The sequence below is a fragment of the Xyrauchen texanus genome, chromosome 2 (assembly GCF_025860055.1).
Source record: "Xyrauchen texanus isolate HMW12.3.18 chromosome 2, RBS_HiC_50CHRs, whole genome shotgun sequence".
NCBI classification, from domain to species: Eukaryota; Metazoa; Chordata; class Actinopteri; order Cypriniformes; family Catostomidae; genus Xyrauchen; species Xyrauchen texanus.
Window position 1 is genome coordinate 53,271,350 of NC_068277.1, and position 24,635 is coordinate 53,295,984.

The following is a 24,635-nucleotide window of genomic DNA, read 5'->3' on the forward strand; positions in this document are numbered from 1 at the left end:
CATGCTGGGGTCTGTCTGGTGAGATAAAGGCTAGAAATGGGATTTGATAAATCGGCTGAAGAGCTTTTTTTTTTTTTTTTTTTCACATTTTCACTTCAACTCAACTCTCTTGTATTACTGTCTTCTGAAATCTTGTCCAAATTCACATACATAAACACATACTCTCAACCGTCCGTACCCTTAATCAGCATCCTGATTTAACCTGTTAATCTTTGAGCTATTGTGTAACCCAGCTAATCCGTATGAGACATTTTTCATACTTAAAGTGCATTATTTAATGCATACTGTTCTTGGCATTCATAGAGTTGACAATCCGGATATGGATACTGGGTACCATATTAATTTGGGATGTGCAAGTGAATATTTTACTTGCCTTTTCAGCAGATTTGTTGAATGTTAAATGCCATGGAGCAAAAAAAAAAAAAAAAAGAGGTTTGGCACATCATTAATACATGTTGGTATCATTATTTAAGAGCGATTTTAATGGTTTCATAGGGTTAGTTGTCCATTAATATGTGGTAAATAAAACACGTGAATAATCATGTAACAATATTTAGATAAAAGGGTTGATGATAAAAAAAGCATGCAATTACTAAAAATCTTATTATACTGTGTTTTCTATTGTAATCAAATAACATATTAACGTGAAAATAGCATGTTGAAGCTCTGAAGCTTCTGCCCTGAAACTGCTGGTGATGCATGGTTGCAGCTGATACAATTGGTAGAGAGAGAGAGAGAGAGAGAGAGAGAGAGAGAGAGAGAGAGAGAGAGAGAGAGGTTGCATACTTCACTTATGTGCAGGTTTCAATTTGTATTTTGTTTTTTTGCTTTTTTTACATTTGTCAAAATGACAGAAACATTTGGAACCCTCAGTTGGAAAATGGATATTCTAGAATTAAATGGTTTAAACACCAAGATGTTTCACGTTTTCAGACCATGCGCCATGCACAGTATGTACAACCACGTAATTTATTTATGTGTACTTGAAAAATGTATAAACAGATACCAAAAGTATTTAACCCCCAATAGGGCTTGAGTGGGATTCAAATTCACTCCTGTTATTTCATGTCCAAGACCCCATGTCAGCTGACACTAAATATTTTGGAGGGTGGGGGAGACAGAATGAATGTAATAATGAGAAATATACAATATGCAATTACTAGAAAAGTATATATATATATATATATATATATATATATATATATATATATATATATATATATATACTGTATATATATGTCTTTATGCCATATATGGCAATTAATATTTAATTTGAAATCACAAATCTTAGCTTTTTGACATAAAACTTACTTGCATCTGTTTTTAAAAGAACTTCATTTTAATGTTAAGTGTATTTTTAAGTCTTTCTAGGCAAATAAAACACTAGAGAACAGTTACTGTAAATAAATATTTCAAGATGTAAAGATTCAAAATTAAAAATGTCAGATCTTTGTATTTTAGACATTTTAATGAACTTAGCTACAGATCCAGTAAAATTATGTGCAGCAATTAAATGCTCAAGAAATTTATGGAAGGTTGAGTGATTGTCTTTACAATTTTACATGCCATTAAAAAAAAAAAAGAAAGAAAAAAAATGCCTAATGCCAACAATAAGAGTGAAAAAAAAGACTAAAAGTAACACATCTGTATTGTTCTTTTACCACACTTGGAATGTAAACGTTATGGACAATGGTAATATTGTTACTATTGCTTTAAGTATATCGGGTTTGAGTGCATAATACAGTATTGAAGGTACTCTGCACAGTTTGTTTAGTTGAGTTTAATCTTTTGCTATAAAGTCCCATTATTTTCATACTGTGGCATGCTGTTGCATCTGTATTGATTTACTTTTAAGTATTCTTTTATTTTTTGACAATAAAGAATATTGTTATCATCATTCTGCACAGCAAGAAATGAGGATTTCAGAGATTGACTTACTGAGATTGTGAGACTACAGTCAGTATTGAACTTTGTTTTGATGATCTGCAACCTGAAGCAAGTTCATCCATTCAGCTAATAGTATCTGTTCTCACTGAATATTCCGTGATCCATCCCCTGCTGTCAAGTGAAGCGTCTGAGTAATGGCACATCAGCCAATGTGTTGTCTCTCACAGCCCACTCTCTTATAGGGCTGCAACTAATGTTAATTTTTATAATCGATTAATCTAACAATTATTGGAACCATTATTTGACAATTTGACGATTATTGCAACGAGTTATCATTAGCTCTTAACTGACTATTTAGCTTGTGCCCCAACATAAAAGGTTGTATTAAACGTGCTTACTGACAATAAAGAGGACAAAATCATCTTTTAAAAAATACCTCTAAATAACATTCACTGAATTAAAGGGAAAAAATACTTTTTAATTAAGTTTAATTCATTTAAGAAATTTACTGAAAAAAAAATCCTATGTTATCAAGTGTTTTTGTCTTGTTTTCCATTAAAAATTTGGACATTCACTTGAGAAGCAACATATAAGATATTTAGACTTTTGCACAAAGTGCTGTATTAGTTGAATACTTTGGGTAATCCGATTGCAAATCGATTTAGACTCAAAGAAGGATAAATGGTTAAGGCATTGTCAACAGACTCTGTAAACTGTATTGATAATTCTGTCACTTTACTCACCAACCTGTTTCATGTTTTATGTGTTAGATTAGATTTATGTTTAGATTAGTAATAAAGTTTGTCTGTTTTCAAAGATAATTTAACTGTGGTATATTTTGATAAATAATCTCATCCCTGTTTTTAAAAGATTTCGCTTTAAAGCTGTACCTAAATATGTGTAATATTATTTTCAATAAGCCATGAGAATAATATTACTCTAATAAGTGAATTATTCATAATTCCCTTATTAAAGCTAATTCCTTACAATAGAAATTGTGAGCTGATACAACAAGACGTTGTATTAAGATGGAGGAGACTGGTTTCAGAAAAATAATCTAGTTATTTGTCATTTATACTAATAATCATTTATTTAATAATGTAGAATAAGGACAGTTTAATTTAATTCCTAGCTCACACATACTGTTCCTACATATAATGGTGGAGAATTGCGGCACTTTAATCCATCCTGTGTACATTTATACAACCAAATTTCCTACATACTGTATAATGGTGCAGGTACGCGAGCACATTGACCCATCCCGTGTACATTTATAATACCAAATTTCCTATATCTGCTTCCGTAGTATTTGAACTTTAATAAAGCTATAATTCATTAAATATAACTGTATTTAAGATGTAATGACGGGGTGTTTCCAATAAAGAGCTCCGGCTCCGCTTATTCCACAACGAGAGTGCTTCTGTATTTATTTTGTATAATTCCCTCATACTTTGCGATCTAAATCACCTGAAGCTGTTTGGAAAGTTTGGAGTGCGTCTGGAGTGTAAGATGTTTAATTCTTCCTCTCCTCAGTCAGATGCGAACTGTAGTGCTGCACTTATGCATCATCATTAGAGTTTAATGATCTCATGTATCATTAAATGAGCTCAAACATCTATTAGACAACGAAAATGTTTGTCGTCAACTTTCTTTTCAATACTTACTCTCTTATTTGTTAGGTTGTGAGACAATCAAATATGGTAGAGATGGTGTCTGATAGAATTTGGAACATAACTGTGATCCGTTATATGGGATTATATGGGCAGTTGGCAACTTTAATATGCCACATGATTGAAAGTTATTAATTAACATGTGACCCCCAGTATTGGCTCGATAGAGAACTACCAAGTAGTATCGGTGCATCTCTAGTTATTCTAGACTAACCTTAACCCTATCCCTGCAAGAAAACATTTTATAAATAAAAAAGAAAACAGTATTTGCTTTATGTATATGAATCTATTTTACATTTAGGAGGTCCCATGGCCACCTCTAAGGGAGGCTTTTGTCAGATTTCGAATTTTTTTCCCCCCAAGTGCTACACATACACTCTTCAAGTTTTTAGCTCTGAATAGCCGCATTTCCACTATTGGGTCAGTGCGAGCCATTGACTGGGCAGCCGGAGCCAATAGTCGGACCTCAAGACCTCAAGCCGCATGACCAAAATCGATCTGCATTTCCACCATCAGGCCAATATCCCAGCAGCATTGCCCTAAAACCTGCCCTTAATATGCCAACCTGGTGCTAACATCACACACTCTGCCCATTTCTAATGCAAGAGGTAAGATCAAGCTGAGGTATCACACCCTGGATACTTGATAGCCCTTGAAATTAACATGGACTAAAGCTGCTGTTTTGTTTTGCTTATGATTTGGTATTTGCTTGGTGGACAGTGATACTTGACTCAGCGAAACTTCGCCTTTGCCCCAATCCCCAGTTGGCCTTCTTTGGCCTATAGGTAATCCGTGAGAAGGATATAGATGCAGGCAGAGCTCCAAAAAGGGGCGGGAGCTCCAAACCGCCAGCAAAGATATAGGGAGCCTCTAACCTAACTTTTTCCCTAACCCTAAATGTGAGTGGAAGTGACTCTCCCTTTTTGAGTTGGTGCAACCCCTTTCTGGAATCATTTTGCCCTCTTTTAGAGCTTCTGCCCCCATTTGGAGATTTATGGAATGTAGTTATACCTACTTGTAATCAGCGAGCCAAAGACGCTTGGCCAAAGCCCTGAGGAAGCTCCAAGGAGACACGACTAAGCCCATGATAGTGGAAACGTAAGTGGCCCTAGCATGCACTAGCACACCCACATTTGTCCTGATAGTGGAAACGTGGCTCCTGAAGGAAACTTACATAAGAGGTTGCATCAAAAATGGATCATGCTGTCTGAGAAAATTCTAGATTCTTTTCATGGCTCATCCATTGAGGCCTTTTTCTATTTCACTATTAGACCATATACCCTTCTCTGTCAAATGTCTTATGTGTTGCATTTAATGAAAGAAGGAATGGAATACACAGCTTTATTACTGTAAAGCGTAGGCTGGAAGACAGGTTTTATCGTGCATATTCATGAGAATGCAAATGAACTGCAATCTTCAGTTGGGGGTCCAGCATCCGGTCTCTGACATTCATTCACAAATAATAAGCAGCAAGTTCAATATTCAAAAAGTCAGTTTTCCTACCATATACAGTAGGTTACTATATACTGTACGTACCTCTCCTTACTGTATTTATCTCCTCCTGAGATGTATCTGTCTCCTCCCTCTCCTCTATATGTTCTTTACTATCCTTTTCTTATTATCCTTATCCTCTTTTTTTCATGTGAGGTACAAGGAAGAATTGAGTGTTAACTCCATTGTTTAGTCAGCACAGGCCTCAATGAAAATAACTGATAATTTAATTTGATGGACAGCTGACATCAGGCTTCCTGTCTGTCCTGAAATAAACTTCACAGATTTGGTATTTATACTTGTGAAATGTCAATCAATGTATGTGTTTCTTTGCCGCATTTTGTGAGACTCTATTTGTGTGTGAACACTGGATTTTGTTTGTTTGTGAATATGGTAGAGCTGCTTAGTATATATATTTTGCAACACTAGTTGCAAACAGAATTGCAGAAATAATGATCCCAAACACTCCTACTACCTATTTTGTCCTGTCCCCTGTCTGTGTTAGTTCTTATAAAGCTCAGGAGGCAGAAGTTGGCATGTCTTTTTGAAAGCACCACAGAGCCACAGTGTTTACACTCTTTGGAAAGTCAGTCTATGAATGGCTTACTTTCAGATGTCTTTGCACATTAATCAGGGACAACAGAAAGTATTTAAACATCATAAAAAATTACATGCTTTACCTTTTTAATAGAACATAATCTGCTGTTCTACATTTTCTTGTCCAAGGTATCTTGAATGTTTTTTCTTTATCTCACTAATGTTCTTTTGTTGGTAGTTCTCACTCTCAATTCAATTCAATTCAATTCAAAATTGCTTTATTGGCATGACTGTACACAATACAATATTGCCAAAGCTTGGAATACATAGAATAATTATAAAGACATCAAAATAATAAAATATTATAACATAACTTAAATTTAAATGTACAAATTACATTTCTCTCTCTCTATCTTTCTCTCTCTCTCTCTCTCTCTCTCTCTCTCTCTCACTCTCTCTCTCTCTCTATCTATCTATCTCACTCTCTCTCTCTCTCTGGTTTTCTCACTCTCTCTGCTGCCCTCATTGTCGCTTTCATGTTGTATTTATTACTTGCGATTTTTTCATTATTATCCTATTATCTCCTGAATGCGTTTTCTGACTCATGAGTGTGGGGTGGCAGATAAAAGCGGTAAGCCAATAATTAATGCCTCTGCGATCAGAAGGCTGAGGGTGATACCGATGAAAAACAAGTGCTAGAAACTAGAGGTAAAATTAATCCTGTGTATCACTAACAATATACATGGATTTGCCTCATTAATACATGTATATATGTGAAGGGCCTTATGAATTCTGTGATGGGGAAAACACGAACAGAATCCTGGAATCTAGTCATATAAAAGTCATATTAACTATAAAATGTGGAATGTTGTGGAATTTGTCATTTGGGATCAAATTAATGTATGAATGCACAATAAATCAAATTAAAATTGTGATAGCCTTTTGTGGTTTACTCTTCACACAAGAACAAAATATTTAATTAAATAAATACAGTCTGTATGTGCTGCGTGCTTCAAAAGGAATGTGTGAAGATGGCCGCTCATACACTGTAAACCATGCGAGTATCAAGCGAGCTCTGTGTGTAGATGATAAAGAGCAAAGAACTCATTAAACTTGATATATATTGTTTTATATAAACTTGATATATATATATATATATATATATATATATATATATATATATATATATATATATATTTACAATTAAATCACAGTCTTTTGTGGTTTATTAGCACATTAACCTCCTGAGACCAAAGAGGGTGACTGCTGTGTATAATTTCCATTTCCCGTTTTGATTTGTAATTAGTAACACCTAATAAACATGAAAATAAATAAAAATATACAAAAATAAATAAATAATTATATTTTTTAGAGCAAATAGTTTTCCTTAAAATTACAAAATTGGAACTTAGTTGTGAAATATTAAATAATATAAAGCTATATATTTTGTATATAGAAATATATTTCTTTTTATTAAGTTTCAAGATTGTTGGTTGTTTTTCAGACTTTACAGAAATTACAGATGTTTTCCTGTAAAGCTTATTTGGTAAAATATGTATTAAGAAAAGCACAAATAAAAACTTCAAGTATTTGACTTGATTTTACTTTTATGTTACAATGGTTTTTTTTTTCTACTTTGGCAACAAAATCTCAAAGTTCTCTCTTTGCACTGTCAAACAAACAAGTGGTAGCCAGTGTTGAAGCATTTAGCATAAATCATTTTGATATTTTGAGTGGTTCAAACATAATCTGCAGCCTTAAACTGAACTTTTCAAAGGGCATTTGGATTAAATGCAATTGGCTTCATAGGAAAGCTATAGAATGTTTCCTTGCTCACTACTTAACCTTCGGTGTGGTGTCTGTGTGCACTGGTCTCAGAACAATTCGAAATGCACCGTATATTTATTGTAACTCCATGTAAAGCCTTTGAAAGCAACAAAAAATAAAATCTTGATGTAAAAATGCAGGACTTCTTTTGAAAAGCTTGTGCTATTGTGCACATTAGTTTAGTGAGGGGTTTCACATTTTTTAAATGGCAAATCGGATTAAACTAGAGACTCGAGACTAGAGACAGGTTTCAATGTAAAAACGTAATTAGGTTTCTTACCAGATGTATTTTTGTTGTCGTTTCTCACAAATAAAAACTCTGCTGTGATCGGTGCCATTTTGTTTAATCACATGACCCTGCACGTCAAAGTTTAACCTTTTACTGACAGCCCAGATTCTCCTAAACTGAGATCAGTCAGTTTAAATTAAATGTGGGGTCGCACATGGTTAAGCCATATAGCCAACTGCTTATCCAGAGGTCAGAAGCTGTTGTCAAAAATATACAAACTGAAAGTGCTTCATTCTGCGACACTAGTGACACTAAACCAAATTGGAAAAATACAATGTTTTGAACAGTGTTTTCAAAACAGCTTTCTGAATATGACCCTCCCCTGCAGTGGTTCAAACATTCAGACAGTCCTGCCCCCAACTTGAGTAACGTTAATTTTGGGGTTTTGTATTGTGATGTTAGGATCTGTATAGAAGCAATTCATTTGATATAAATAATGCAATGGTATGGTGAAAAGTTTAGTTTTTATTAAAGTTCAATGCACTTATTCGATTAGACAGTTGTTTTATGATAAAATTCTGTTAAAATGTAAAACTTAAAAAAATATACAGATTTCACAAAAATATTTGAACTCTGATACAAAACCTACTTCAAAAATCTGCATCCTATGCATCATGGAACCTCATAACCGACTGATTTGGAACAATTTACATAGGCTTAAACTGCAGGGTGCACTTAGGTACAATTTGTACTAAGAGAAAAATAAATGCTATTTAGACAGTGTAAAAAGCAACAAAAAGCATTTTCTTTGAACTGAGTGAAAATAGTGTGAGATACTACAGACAAAGAGCTGCTCAGAACATCTAAAGCTCTGCGTGTGGTCCAAATAGATACACAAAGCACGTACCAGACACAGCAACAAGAAGGCTGGGTCTGCCTCCTCCCGGGGCAGCTTGCTTGCAGGCTCACGACCTGGTCCCTGAAGGGAGTCGTAGGAACCTTGGGCATGTAGCCCGTTGATGGCCTCAGGATAGCATGACAATTTGCCGGACCGAACTCCAGGCAGGTGTTGCTGACAGAGAAAGCATGCAGGTCCCCAACCCTCTTGATGGAGGCTAACGCTATCAGGAGGGCCGTCTTCTGGGAGAGGGCCTTGAGCTCAACTGAATCAAGCGGCTCGAAGGGGGGTCTCTGAAGGCCCAAGTGGACAACAGAGAGATCCCAGGAGGGGAACAGGCTAGGCCGGGGAGGGTTCAGTCTCCGGGTGTCTTTCAGAAACCTAATAATCAATTCGTGCTTACCTAGGGAATTGCCATCTACTGCGTCATGGTGGGCTGCGATAGCAGCTACATACACCTTCCAGCCTCTCCTGCAGGAATGAAAGCACTGACTGAACTGCGCACCCCTGCGGGTCTTCGGCTTGAGAAGAACCAATTTGTGAACAAGCGCCACTTTAGGGTGTAAAGTTGCCTGGTGGAGGGAGCTCTGGCTTGGTTGATCGTGTCTATGACTGCAGGTGGTAGATCCACTAGATCTTCTGCATCCCATCCAGTGTCCAGACATGGAGGTTCCAGAGGTCTGGGTGCGGGTGCCAGAGGGTGCCCCGTCCCTGAGAAAGAAGGTCCCTCCTCAGGGAGGTACTGTCACGAGGAGCGTGATATCCGAGAACCAGGCCCGGGTGGGCCAGTAAGTGGCCACCAGGATGACCTGTTCCTCGTCCTCCCTGATCTTACAAAGGCACCGGTGAAAGAAGGCTCACTGGGGGAAATGTGTACTTGCGCAGCCACCCGGGGCCAGCTGTGTGCCAGCGCGTCTGTCCCGAGAGGAGCTCCTGTCAGTAAATGAAGGCAAACCGTTTGAAGGGTCTGTGACGAGTAAAAAATGAGACGTGGAAGTACACGTCTTTCAGGTCTACCGCTGTGAATTAATCTTGATGCCGGATGCAGGTCCAAGATTTGCCGCAACCCACCGCCTTTCTTTGGCACGATGAAGGGCTGTAGAACCCTTTCTTCATCTCAACTGGAGGGACAGGCTCTATCGCGGCCTTCTGCACAATCTCTCGCCCTTCACTGAGATGAAGCAGACTCAGCTGAACCAAGGTGGGTGCCTGGCGAACTGAATTGCGTAGCCAAGTCAGATGGTCCTGGCTAGCCATACTTTTTCGCTGTCGATGCGCCCAGGGGCATACTCTGCATCAAATGCACAGAGGTAGAGAAAGCCGCTGAAATGCGCCATATATCCAACAGTGGAACTCTCTGCTCAACACCACTTGGCTCTGAAGAAAAAATCTGAATGAGTTGTTGCGAACATGCTCCTTTTATACCTGTATGTCCGGGGGAGTGGCATGCAAATTCCACTCGTAAATTCCCATTGGCCTTTCTCAAAGATCAGAGGTGTTTGGGGCTCCCAAGAGCGACCCCTAGTGTCACTACATTGACACAACGTCGAGTGAGTGACAGAAGGGGAACACAAGATACACATTAGCTATACATAAGCTGCACATAAGTTACATATATTTTTTTCAGGCACTTAATGAGTCTAGATAGATGCTAGATAGAGCAGCTGTTTAAACGCGCATAAACAAAACACTGCAATTCTGTGGCCGGCAGCAAACAAAACATGTCAGATGATACATATGTGGTGGTTAATCACTTTGCTCAAAAACAGTGGATATAAAAGAGCTGCAAAAGCGTGCATTTGGGACAGACTTCAATACTTTTTTTACTTTATGTTTTTATATACATGCAGTTTTACAAATTATTATTCATGGAATTGATAGATATGTAGCAGGACGCACAGCTCTTGTTCCTTCATTAAGGGGTATGCAACTCCATCCTTTGCCATCATCTGTGCCTCTGCTAATTAGGTTGATTCAAAGGCAATATAAGCTCACCACAAATTGTTGCCTGGGAATGTTGCTGGTAGCTGGCACCCCTCGGTCACTCCTGGCATTCCCCCAGTGGGGTCTATTGGTGTCAGCCTGGGATCTCAAGTTCTTTTCAGTGAGTTGAGGTACTGTATGTGTGTGCATGCATGTTAATTGTGCTGAGAATTCGTAAAAAACCCTTGCGTATACATTTTTATTAATTTATATTGAATATTTATTTGGCTTCGTCTATTTTCCTGAGATGCTTTAAAATGCTGCCTCTGTAGGCAACTCACTAGGATTTGGAATAGAGCAATTATGTGCACCATTGCGATTGCATATGCAGAAGAAGCAAGAGTGTGTTTGTGTGTTTTTGTTTGTGGGAAGGAAGTGGCTTTAACAACTCAAGGTCACCAATGTGTTAAAGGCTCCTCAGCACATACCTTCTGATCTTTGACCAGTATTAAGTGACACTTGTCCTCTATGAGCTTTTTAATTTAACATCATAAGCTTTACCCTGAACCAGTGACCAGGGTCACCACCTACAGTATATTGTTATCAAACATGTAAACAATCTTTACTTATTGCAGTCTATTTGTAACCCTACAATTGCTTTCTCTGGTCTTAATTTGTAGTTCTTTTTTTATCAAAGCTTCCTTTTGTCTCAGCAAATTGATGGAGATATTGAATAATGTCCTCCCTGTGCTGTTGATAGATCTCACTCTCTGTGACACACTTCTTCCCTGCCTGACATGCATGACATTAAATATTCTACACACCGCACATTCTCAAATTCTCACCCTGTCCCTCAGCTCAACAGCAGAAGCAGACTTTAATTATGTTTCCGCTGTTTGAAACTAGAAAAGTGATGCCCAAAGGCAAGAAATGGCATGTGTGTTTTCTCTGCATGCAAATCACAGGTAAGAGTGTATGTAAATATTTGAATTACAGGCATTTTTGGAGCTGCTGACACCAGCAGTGATTGCTTGTGTCTTTGTTTTTGTGTGTTAATTGTGTGGTGGTGCTTTCATAAGTGGTGCTTTTACAGTTCATCTCTGTAATTCTAGGATTGTTGGTCTAGAAATGCTTTGTAAAATTGATCCTATGCAACTATGGTAAGTCTTCACTTAGATCTGTACTGAATATGCACAATAAATGTTATATTCAGCTTCAATCAAACCTTGCTGGTGCATTACATAACAACAACAAGAGGTAGAGCACAAGCAGACAGGCATTATCATTGTAAAAACGTGAGCAGTCAGTATTTAAAATATCATAATATCACAGATGCAGAAATTAACCTTGGTGAATTATGTATTTTATGTTGATCTACAAATAAAGAGAACCTTGTGTGTGTGTGTGTGTGTGTGTGTGTGTGTGTGTGTGTGTGTGTGTGTGTGTGTGTGTGTGTATTTATCACTTTGTGGGGACCAAATGTCCCCATAAGGATAGTAAAACCCGAAATGTTTGACCTTGTGGGGACATTTTGTCGGTCCCCATGAGGAAAACAGCTTATAAATCATACTAAATTATGTTTTTTGAAAATGTAAAAATGCAGAAAGTTTTCTGTGAGGGTTAGGTTTAGGGGTTGTGTTAGGTTTAGGGGATAGAATATAAAGTTTGTACAGTATAAAAACCATTATGTCTATGGAAAGTCCCCATAAAACATGGAAACACAACATGTGTGTGTGTGTGTGTGTGTGTGTGTGTGTGTGTGTGTGTGAGCGTGTATTTATCACTTTGTGGGGACCAAATGTCCCCATAAGGATAGTAAAACCCGAAATTTTTGACCTTGTGGGGACATTTTGTCGGTCCCCATGAGGAAAACAGCTTATAAATCATACTAAATTATGTTTTTTGACATGTAAAATGTATTTTGAAAATGTAAAAATGTAGAAAGTTTTCTGTGAGGGTTAGGTTTAGGGGTAGGGTTAGGTTTAGGGGATAGAATATAAAGTTTGTACAGTATAAAAACCATTATGTCTATGGAAAGTCCCCATAAAACATGGAAACACAACATGTGTGTGTGTGTGTGTGTGTGTGTGTGTGTGTGTGTGTGTGTGTGTGTATGTGTGAGCGTGTATTTATCACTTTGTGGGGACCAAATGTCCCCATAAGGATAGTAAAACCCGAAATTTTTGACCTTGTGGGGACATTTTGTCGGTCCCCATGAGGAAAACAGCTTATAAATCATAATAATGTATGTTTTTTGAAAATGTAAAAATGCAGAAAGTTTTCTGTGAGGGTTAGGTTTAGGGGTAGGGTTAGGTTTAGGGGATAGAATATAAAGTTTGTACAGTATAAAAACCATTATGTCTATGGAAAGTCCCCATAAAACATGGAAACCAAACATGTGTGTGTGTGTGTGTGTGTGTGTGAAAAGAGAGAGATAGACAGAGAGAGAACGAGAAAGGGAGAAAGAAATGAAAAATTGCAAATGGATATCAGCATGTGTTATTGAGAGCACTAAACAATCTGACTTGTAAACTAAACTCAGGGAGTTTGGTTATTCAAGCTTGCAGTGAAAATTATTGCCTTTCCCTACAGAATGCATTTCTAGAAAAGATCTCTAAAGCTTACTTAATTCCATTTTTTCATTACGTGTTCAGCTTTATTCATGATTTTCTCATGCTTGTCTGCTCTCACAGTAAATTGTCCTATTTTGTTGCTCATTAAATGGAAAGCAAAAACAAGAATCACTATTGATGTGGGATGCCTTCAGGCCATTGAAATGAAAAGTATCTCTGGTCTCATGCTCACTTTCACACGCACACACAACCAGGGGTGGCCTGGGAAGAGAAATCGGCCTGGGATTTTACATAGCAACTTGCCCAAAAGTTGTGTCGGTGTCCTTTTCTGCATATCGCTGTGTCCTTCGGCATATCGTGGCGCAGTTTTGTGGTCCGTTCTGCATAACGCAGCGGCACATTTCATCTTATCGCGGCCCATTCGGCCCGTTTCACGGCCAGCCCACCTGTCCGCCCAGTTCTCCCGATGGCCAGTCCACCCCTGATTGGCCTCAAAGTGCATCAGCCCACCTGGAAAATGCCCAGTGTGCCAGATTACCAAATCCAGCCCTGCACACAGCACACCAAAACTCAGATTCTCAAGGGCAAATGCTTTACACTGGTTGGCAAGAAACCAACTTTTATTTATTTATTATTGTCCATTTGTAATCTATATGCAGAAAGGCTGAAAATAATTATATCATCATGGTTTAATGTGCCTTGGCTCTGGGGCTGTATTCAGCCTTTAAGAAAAAGTTTCCGTTTTATTTGCTGGGTCCTTCAGAAGATCACCAGCCGAATGCAAGTAGCCCATTAAGTTAAGAAAACACTTAGTTATAATTCTAAAGCCAACAGTTACTGTTTTTTGTTTTTTTTACTTAAGGGGTTTCTTGACACCAGCTACAGGCCTAAACTGTGTCGGTACAGTTGAGTCTTGCGCTCGTTAAGAGCACAATTGTTTACCTAAATCCTAGTGTTAGTTACAAGCTATTCTCTGGAATTTTTGTATTTTTTGAAAACAATATAATTCATAGAGATGCATAAAAATTGCTGTTGGGCTTCTATGTATATCAGTCTTTTTAGGCTGTTGTGTGATTCATGCAGCTGTGTGTGTGTGTGTGTACTTAGCTTTAGTTTTGGGACAAATTTGTGCCCAAAAGTGAGCTAAATCTGACAAATATTGTACTCACTTTCTGGACATTTTGGGATGTAATTTAGAAAAACGATACATACTTAAATTAATTAATACTTTTTTTATTCTAATAATGCAAGAACATTTATGTTAGGGATAGGTTTAGGGTTTGGGTTTGTTTGTAATTATGATAAGCTTTATATATGTATATATATATAAAATTGGTATGTCACCAATTATGTATCTAGCTGAGCAAACGAGTGTGTGTGTGTGTGTGTGTGTGTGTGTGTGTGTGTGTGTGTGTGTGTGAGCGTGTATTTATCACTTTGTGGGGACCAAATGTCCCCATAAGGATAGTAAAACCCGAAATGTTTGACCTTGTGGGGACATTTTGTCGGTCCCCATGAGGAAAACAGCTTATAAATCATACTAAATGATGTTTTTTGAAAATGTAAAAATGCAGAATGTTTTCTGTGAGGGTTAGGTTTAGGGGTAGGGTTAGGTTTAGGGGATAGAATATAAAGTTTGTACAGTATAAAAACCATTATGTCTATGGAAAGTCCCCATAAAACATGGAAACACAACATGTGTGTGTGTGTGTGTGTGTGTGTGTGTGTGTGACTGTTTTGTGCTGTACAAAATAAGGGCTGAAAACAATAAGCGCCACCTAGAGGTAATTTTGTAGAAATATTATTGTGAATATAAAAGTCTTTCACATAGAACTTAAATGGACAAGTCATAAATAAAATCAAGCTCTCATTCTCAGGAATGTTGCCCTAATTCAACAGTTCAAAAGATTTTCTAAAGAATCAAAGTGAAATATAATTTCTGTAAGACATCAAAAGCAAAAACAAAAACAACAAACAAACAAAAAAACAAATTAAAAAATAAATAAATAAAATAATAAAAAAAAAAAAAAATAATATATATATATATATATATATATATATATATATTGTCACTTTCACTGATGCTGTAAGCCCCAAGTAGCCTTTTATCTTTTACGTTTTTTACAAAATGTATATTTTGTTACTTGTTTGTGAGCTTGTAGCACCTCTACATATGTATAATTAATTTATGTCACTGTGTTATGTAAGAGTGGAATTTGTATTAAGGTTATCAAGTGGTATATCTTGATTTCTAATACTATTAAGTTCTTTTACTCCATTTTCTATAATGCTGTGCTGGACTCTTGTATTATAGCCTGTTTATGCTTCTTCCTGTCTGGTGTTTTCTTTAATGAATGATGATTTCAGATGTGTATATAAGGGGTAGGGACCAATGTGTGGTGTGTTTGTTTCCCGGGAACTTTTCCAATTGATGGATCTCTTAGGTACCAGGTGGATATCCTTGTTTGCAGCAAATGCCTCGCTGGCAGGATTTACTTGTGTCTTTTTGGAGTGTTTCTTGACTGATTGGACTTTTTGATGCAATGCCACACAAAGGATTGGGGTACATGGGGCTGGGACTAACTAAGTGAGCGGTAAGAGATATGCGGTTCATCTGTTTGTGTAATGACTATGGGAACTGCTTTAAGTTATGATAAGATGGACTTTGCTCATGTGATGGAAGACATATATTTATTCTGGGTGTTTGTATAATACACATTTTTGTGCATCAGGAAATGACTGAATTCTCTGTATCTTTATTGATGTATCCTCACTAATATTGAGAGTGTTACAAGCTTGCTTGTGTGAATAATCCAATGTTATATTTTAGATGTCCAGTACAAAATATGGAGTCCAGCAGAAAAACATACTAAACAAATCACTAACTATTGGTGATAAAATGTTTTATATAATCTTAAAGGATTTATAAATACACCTGGATTGAGGTTCTAGTCCACTCAGAGTCCAAGATATTCTATGAAAAATGGGGGTGGTGCGTGAACTGAAAATTAGACTGAATGTCTACGGACGAACCCATCTGTGAGGGCTAAAATGCTTTAGAGCACTACCTACATTTCAGATCTGCATTTTGTGATGGAAGGTGATAGAGGGGGAAAACAATGCCCCAGTACTTGCTGCCATCTTGTGGACTTTGTAAAGGGAAATAGAGTGAAGAGAACCAGAATTCAATGCTTGCAAAGTTAGGTCTTTTTTATTATTAGAAGGGTGTTCTGGGAAAAAATGTGACAGTTATTTTGTAATTAGTCCACAGTATGTGTGAATGGTAAGCTTTTATATTTGAGTGTGGAAAAATTGCAGGTAGCAGCCCAAACAATGCTCCAGAGTTTAAGGATTTTGTGTGTTATACTCACCCTTGGTCTCCATCTCATTCATCTAAGGCCACTTGCTGTATGTTTACCTGTACCATTAAAAACATAACAGCTCTGTGCATTGCTAATACATACTGTAATACATTAATAACAAATAAATTGGCCATCCACATACATTTGTAAAAGAAGTCAGATAAATAGGTATTATGCAAGCTACATACAACCTGGTCTCATATCAAATGTTTTTCAAGATCAATTTAATGTGGCTTGTACGTATCATTATAGTTTTCTAAAGAAATTAACACCAGAAGTGCAAATACAACAGTGACTTTAAATTTAATTCTTTAAATTCACACACATCAGGTGTGAAAGTGTAGATTATCAGTTCATAAACAATTACTTTTCACCCTGTTCCTCACACAATGCTAACTTATGACAACAAAACACTTTTACTTGAGCGCATGACTCGTAAGCCGATACATTTTAATGTTTGCATTACATAACCAACTACATATAGAAGCTTCTTTGAATGTGATGAAATTGCACAGTAGCTCAACTGAGCATTTCACTTGTGATGCAAAGGACCAGGGTATGAATCATGAAGAGCACACAAGTCAAAAGTGTCATAATATTATCACAAAATGAAGTGGTTGCTTCAGCAATTGTGTTTTGAATCTATTGGTTAGGTTGAATCTTTCACAAATCTTGTGTAGTTTGATTAAATATGATTGTAAATTGTGTAAAAAAATAAAGAAATAAATAATTAAATAATTGTATTTATAACCCCAGTGAGCAAGCCTCACAGCCAGCGAATGTTGCAAGGAACACAAAACTCCATAAGATGTTGGTTAAAGGAGAAAAATAACCTTGGGAGAAACCAGGCTCACTGTGGGGGCCAGTTCCCCTCTGGCTAAACAGCATGAAAAAAATGCAGGTCATAGTTTTAGATTAGTAAACTAAGTAAGTGTTAAAGGTGCAATATGTAACAATTTCCATGTAATATTCACCTTGTTTTTTTGCCACTGTGTGCGCGACTTGTAACACAACTTAAAAAATGAGCCCTTCCCGAACTTCCAAGGTTGCCTGTAGACTGATTTTCATGTGAAGGGAGCGGGTCAGTTTTTCAGAGAAAATCTAAAGGATGTGACGTTTACTTGTGCTCCCGAGAGCCTTTCCTCATACAGCAATAGCTTCTCTTCTGCTATTCAACAGTGACAACAAACAGCAACACTAGGTAATGTTATCTTAGAGATGGAATCCAGCAAAATGTCCGGCTACCAGCCCAACAACTACTCGTGCACAAACCCAGAGTAAGCCAAAAAAATAAAACATTTATCTACTGAATCCCTTCTGGATAAGTGGTAACGTGATCGTGGTCGAGAGAAAACTAGAGTGAACATCGGCAGGGCATTTGACACCAGAAGGGGCCGACCCTGAATTGGCATTCTTCTTATTGGACAGGTAAGAACACATAACGGCAAAGCATGAGAAATATAGTGCCAGAAGGATTGATCTGTGTAATTTTAGCTAACTTGATCATGCCTGCCAACGCTGAGGAATGGCAAGCTGCCTTGCTTCATAACTTTCAAATAATTTAGACGATTTTCTCTTTATATTAAAAGTCAGGTATACAGGATAAATGTAAGCAAATATGCTGGTTTCTTGATCGTAATACAACATATGACATACAAAACATCAAATAGCGCAACATAACAGTGCACTGCAACAGTAATCAGTAGTTTTAGTTTAGTCTCAAAGTTTGTTGTAAAGCAATCATAACTTAATGTGTAATTTCAATTATGTTACCTCATCTGTCAGCATGATGCCAGTGAATCACTTTCAGTCTCTTTGTATGTTACGTCATTGTTTTGGATGCTCGCTTGATCGTGTCCTTGTGGAGTGTGTGCACGAGCGTGAGCACGAGCAACAGGTAGCTGGCTGCTGTTCACTTAACAGCCGAAGGTGTCATTAATAAGTCAAGTCAAGTGGTTTTTATTGTCATTAAACCATATACAGTTAGTACAGTACACAGCGAAACGAGACAACATTCCTCCAGGATCATGGTGCTACGTAAAACAACATAGGACATACACAGAACCACATGCGACTACACAGACTAAATAATTTTTCTACATAATATTTCTGCATAAAGCGCATGTGCAAATGTGTGCAAAAACATACGGGACAGTACAATAAATTACTAAAAGGAACAGCGCTGGTGTTGAGGGATCAGGTGAGGTTCTCAGCCAGGTGAACACCAAGGAATTTGGTGCAATGACGATCTCCACAGAGGAGCAATTGATGTTCAGCGGAGAGTGGTCACTCTGTGCTCTCCTAAAGTCAACAACCATCTCTTTTGTTTTGTCCACATTCAGAGACAGATTGTTGGCTCTACACCAGTCCGTTAGCCGCTGCACCTCGTCTCTGTAGGCTGACTTGTCGTTCTTGCTGATGAGACCCACCACGGTCCTGTCATCGGCGAACTTGATGTTGTTCAAGCTGTGCATTGCTGCACAGTCGTGAGTCAGCAGAGTGAACAGCAGTGGACTGAGCACACAGCCCTGGGGGGCCCCAGTGCTCAGTGTGGTGGTGGTGGAGATGCTGTTCCTGATCCGGACAGACTGAGGTCTCCCAGTCAGGACGTCCAGGATCCAGTTGCAGAGAGAGGTATCCAGGCCCAGTAGGTTCATCTTTCCAATCAGGTGCTGAGAAATTATTGTGTTGAATGCTGAGCTGAAGTCTATGAACAGCATTCAAACGTATGAGTCCTTTTTATCTTGGTGGGTGAGATCCAGATGGAGGTTGGTGGCGATGGCATCATCTATTGAACGGTTTGGAAGATATGCAAACTGCAGTGGGTCTAGTAAGGGGGGCAGCTGGGTCTTAATGTGCCTCATGACGAGCCTCTCGAAGCACTTCATGATGATGTGTGTTGTGCGACAGGATGGTAGTCGTTGAGGCAGAACACTGAAGACTTCTTTGGCATGGGGATGATGGTGGTGGCCATGAAGCACGTTGGAATGACGGCGCTGCTCAGAGAGATGTTGAATATGTCAGTAAGAACATCTGCCAGCTGGTCTACACATCCTCTGAGCACTCTGCCAGGAATGTTGTCTGGTCCAACAGCCTTCTGTGGGTCTCTACGTAGAGTTTTCCTCACATCAGCCGTGGTAAGAGCAACTTATCGTTGGGAGGAGGAGTGGTCTTCCTCGCCACCACGTCGTTCTGTGCCTCAAACCAAGCATAGAAGTCGTTCAGCGCATCTGGAAGGGAGGCATCTTTGTCACAGGTGATGTATACTTGGTGATGGCCTGGATACCCTGTCACATGTACAGTGTTTCGCGGCTGTCCTGGAAGTAACTGTGGATTCTCTGGGTATGTGCGCGCTTTGCCTCTCTGAGTCGGATGTAGTCCAGTTTATTGTCCAGGGAGAGAACATTTGAGAGCATGATAGACAGGAGAGCCGACCGGCTAGTGTTTGTTTTTAGTTTAGCATGGACCTCTGCCCACTTGGCGCGCTTCTGCTTCCTCGCACACGCTTCCGACGTCCTCTCCACTGGCATCAGGTGATGCAGAGGACTGGAGGCTTGGTCTCTGGATTTAGAAATTCTAGGAACTATTAACAGGCAACATTTTTGTGATCGTTATGCACGTGATGCAATACAGCATATCAGAAGGTCACTTAAGTACAGTGGAGCTAGATCATTCAAATCTTTGTAAGTAGTTAACAAAATTTGTAAATAAGAAATTTAACAGGTAGCCAATGTAACAACAATAAAATGGGGCTAATATGATCATATTCCTTGGTTCTAGTCAGCACTCTGGCAGCTGCACTTTGAACCAATTGAAGATTATTTATTGAACTTGCTGGACATCCTCCCAGCAATGCAATACAACAATCTAGTCTTTGAATTCATCTAGTTGCATGAATTCGTTTCTTGTGTTGTAACTAGCAATATTTCTTATGTGGAAGAATGCTGTTCTACGAACATTCAAAATTAGATTTTCAAAGGACAGATTGGTATCAAATGTAATGCCCAAGTTCTTTGCTGTAGAAGACGATGTAACAGTACATCCATTGAGGTCACATTGTTGTCCATAAGACAAAGCCGCCTGCATCTGTCAATCGCTGTACACGCTCCAGACTAGAACGTGCTGAAATGCTCACAATTGCATTAGGCAGGGCAAAAAGTTTGCCCTAAGTGCGGATGTTTACAAGGATTTATAAAGTAGGAACTGATATGTTACAGCACTGATATAAAAATTTTAACTTAGAACCTGAGGTCATAAGAGACCATACTTACAGGTTCAAGCTGAAAATGAATGAAATCACCATGACACAGACAAGCCCTCATTATGACAATCTTAAACCTTACCTCACCATGTTTTAAGTTTGAGCTGCAATTTTAATCTTGAAATAACCTTGTCTTGGTGTAAAATGAAGGTATTGTGTGGAGTGAAGAAATGTTTGTTTTGCGCACTTGCTGCTTTAGTGTTGACACTCGAGTGACAGCGTACATCTGTGAAGTTCTGCTGTCATAAGAATCCCATTTAAAAATATAAATAAATTATGCATAATGCTTAAATTAATTCCAGTAATGCAATGACAGGAACGTTACCCATTGTAATGAAATAAAGTACATTTTTTTTTCATCAGAAATTTACTTGAGTAAGAGTGAAATTACCCACCATTAAACATACTCATAAAAGTTCATTTGTTTCCAAAGAGTTACTCAAGTAAATGTAATGGAGTAAATGTAGCACGTTACTACCCTCCTCTGGTAATATCATTTTGCAAAAATGTTGCCCCAGTCACGTAATTGTCATGAGATCATGCTAGCTACATAACAGAAAAACAATTGAAATTGGGAGAAATGTTTTTATTTGAAATTCAGACCTCAGGCAGAGACTTAGAATTGTTCACCCTCACATTCATTCGATAAGACTAAAACATCTACAGTACAGTATAATGTAGATGTAATCTCATGTTAGCATTGAACTTAATGGTGAAAGTTATTCTGTAAAGTGTCTTCAACTGATCATTATACATATCTGAGCACAGCTTTATGCGCCTCTAATGAATTTACCCTATATGCTGGTGTTAACAAGTTGAAGATTTGTACTGTACGGGTGTTTTACTCTAAATTAAAAACGTGAGGTAACATGTATTTTGTTAAGCATATTTTTGGTATGTGCATGCCAAGTCATTAGCTTTCAAAGAAATTTCAAAGCAACTTCTAAACAACTATATGCTGTTCTGCCAACCATGAACTTCAAAAACATATATTAATCTATTCCCCTATCTATTCCCCCCCCCCCTTCCTCTCTCATACTTTCTAAAATAATTGTTAATCTATTTCGTTAAACAGCTTTGATAAAGAATTAGCATAGTTCATTTCAGTTAAAACATCAGAAGGATTTTGTCCCTGAAGTGATTTGCTGGATATTTTCTAAGGCAATTTTAGAGAAAATTAGCTATTTGTATTAAATACAAGTCATTTTATTTCAAAGTTAAATCTAATTCTACATGACTTCATGGACACTGAATCAAGTCTGATAGAACGTAATTGGATGAATTGCCAAAGGAATGATTTGGATTTGAAACAGTCTCTCACAGTTCTCTCATCGACAATCAATAAGTCTACATCATAATGGATCTGAAAGAATCAAAGTAAATCTTTTGATATTGTTGCGAGTGCTAAGTAGGCAAATTCAGTGCCGATAAACATTTCAAAAGGAAGAAGATCAGCTAATTATGCAGCTGTAATTGTCTAAGATAATAGTGAGATTGGTGTTGCAAGTTTGTGTAATGAATTCCACTCCTCTTCAGGGGTTATTCATCTGTAAATGCTGATAATGCTTCTCTGTCTTTCTCCCTCTCTCAGTGTGGATTTGGTTCATGCCCAGCTGCGTGTATGTGAGGGCCGCAGTCTTCCTGAGCTGGGTCTTGAACAGGACAAGATTCGCATCAATGGCTGTGCCATTCAGTGCCGGGTCACCACAGAAGACCCCTCCCGTGGTTTTCAGCCAGATACAGGTCGAATAGAGGTATGTCTACTAGTTAATTACAGCAACATTACTTCAAGTAATAATACAAGTACATAAAAGATTATGAAGTAACAGATTGGAAACGGGTCTCTTTGGCTATTCAATTATATATTTATGCATAATAAAAGATCTAGTGAGTATTTTCTTCCCTCTAATTTGCTAGTATTATACCAACTTAACCTCCTGAGACCCAAGCGTGACTGCTGTGAGCATTTTCCATTTCTATTTTTTATTTTTAACTAGTGACACCTAATAATCAATAAAAAATTATAATAATAATAATAATTCTAGAGCAAATAGTTTTCTAAAAATGACTGTCCACATATGTGTACAGCGAGACTATGTTGTGCTTTTAATAACACTAAACTATAGAAAGTCAGATGTTTTTTTCATCAAATTGATTGTTTCCAGGAGTGTTGGTTATTCATGTTTTTGAGACATTACAAACATTACAGCTGATTTTCTGTAAAGCTGAATAAATTTTTCAAAGTAATGTACAACATCATACAATCACTGCCAACAATGCATTATAGAATTCTGAATCTATGTACTGATTACCATTGACCCATGTCTACCAACCATGTTGAGTGGTCCAAACATCATCTGCTGGCTGAAACTGAACTTTTGGTTGGATTTTTGCACTTAGCTGCATAAAAAGCTATAAGATGCTCCCTTGCTCCCTAGTTAGATAATGACTTAACCTCCAGTGAGCTGTCTGTCTGCACTGATCTCAGAACTGTTCAAAATGCACCTTGCTTTCATCCTAACTCCATATAAAGCCTCTGAAAGAAAACAAATTCAACTTTTGGATGAACCCATATATTCTTAATGTGAAAATGCACAGTAAATACTGTATAGAGGAATGCATTTACTAATGTTAATGAATAGAATTGTGTTGCAGAGAGATAACAAAATTCAACTTTAAAAAAGTATATATAAATTAAGGTAAATGACCTACATATCTGTTAGACTTGAAAGTTATTCAAAATAACTAACATGTTTTTCTACTTTTGAGGAAATGCAGTGCCAGTGTCCACATATGTAGACATCATGTTTATCAGCATGCTAACAGGCAAAACATTACTGGATTTTTTAAAGCGGCATATCAAATGAAACTAGAGATGCTACTTTTTAGAACCAAACAGGTTTCAATGAAAAAAACAAAGATATTTCTTACCAGAGGCTTGACATCATCAAAATATTAGCAACTACAGTCTTGACCAACATAAAAAAAAATATCATTTTTAAGCTTATAAGCTGTACTTTACAATGAAAGTAGGCATTATAACCAAAACTGAACAAGTGTTTTTACATTTACAGACAAACCAGAAGTGTTCTGTTTTGATCATTTTGCACTGTACATATTATTGTAATCAGTAAAACATCAAATAGATCAAATAGCCTTGTGTCATATGTTGTTGGAAAGCTCTAAAATTGCATAATACAACCAGTCTATTTGTTGTCCTCACAGATAAATATATTGTGAGTAATAGCCAAGTACGTGTCTTTGATAAACATGTAAACAAGTGTTGCTTATAAGACGCATATTCACTTCTAACTCCACAGTTTTCACATAGCATTACTTACAGGAGGGGAGTCCCATTTAAACGAGCCCACACACAACATAATCAGATGCATAGATCATTAGATAATCCACACGATGCACAATGTGCTATCAGCTAAAAACATGTTAGCTTCCTGGATCAGATGACTTAATCAGAAATGTGGCGGGGTGAGCAAGAGATGGGGTGAACAAGAGACCGACACAGTGGGTGTGGTATCAAGCCTCGGAGAGGAATTTATTAAAAATAATAATAAACAAATGTTCATAAAAAGAGAAAATAAAGGGCCAAACCTTTCCCGCTCTGGTTCTGGGTGTGCGAGGATACCAGTGTGCGCAAACATGGAGATTTGAAGCCGGCTCCCCGAGAAGAGGTCCGCTCTGCATTTTAAAGACAGCAGTGATTAAGCATTATTCACATCAGGTGTACTTCATCCACCACCGTCAGAACGAGGCTTATTAATTATGCACCTCTTCTCGCTCTCCTGCCCAACTACCATTGGGAGCCTGGCGGAAGGATGGCCCTAAAAGGCAGGGCGACGATGACGAGAGTTAGGGGAGGGTCGTTACACCACAGAAATGATGTAGTATGCTGTCCAGCATCATGGAATGCTAAACAAATGGTATTAGGATTCAGATCAGATTCTGCAACCAGAGGTGAA

The 24,635-nt window shown here is 37.7% G+C and overlaps 1 protein-coding gene across 1 annotated transcript in view; it reads left to right on the forward strand.

Annotated features, from left to right (window-relative positions):
- The window catches only part of pcxb (pyruvate carboxylase b), a 299,005-nt gene that overhangs the window by 71,022 nt on the left and 203,348 nt on the right, over positions 1 to 24,635 (forward strand). Inside the window, exon 9 of the mRNA XM_052091332.1 lies at positions 22,250 to 22,412. Within this exon, the coding sequence (XP_051947292.1) occupies positions 22,250 to 22,412 (163 nt within the window). The remainder of the gene's footprint in view (positions 1 to 22,249; positions 22,413 to 24,635) is intronic.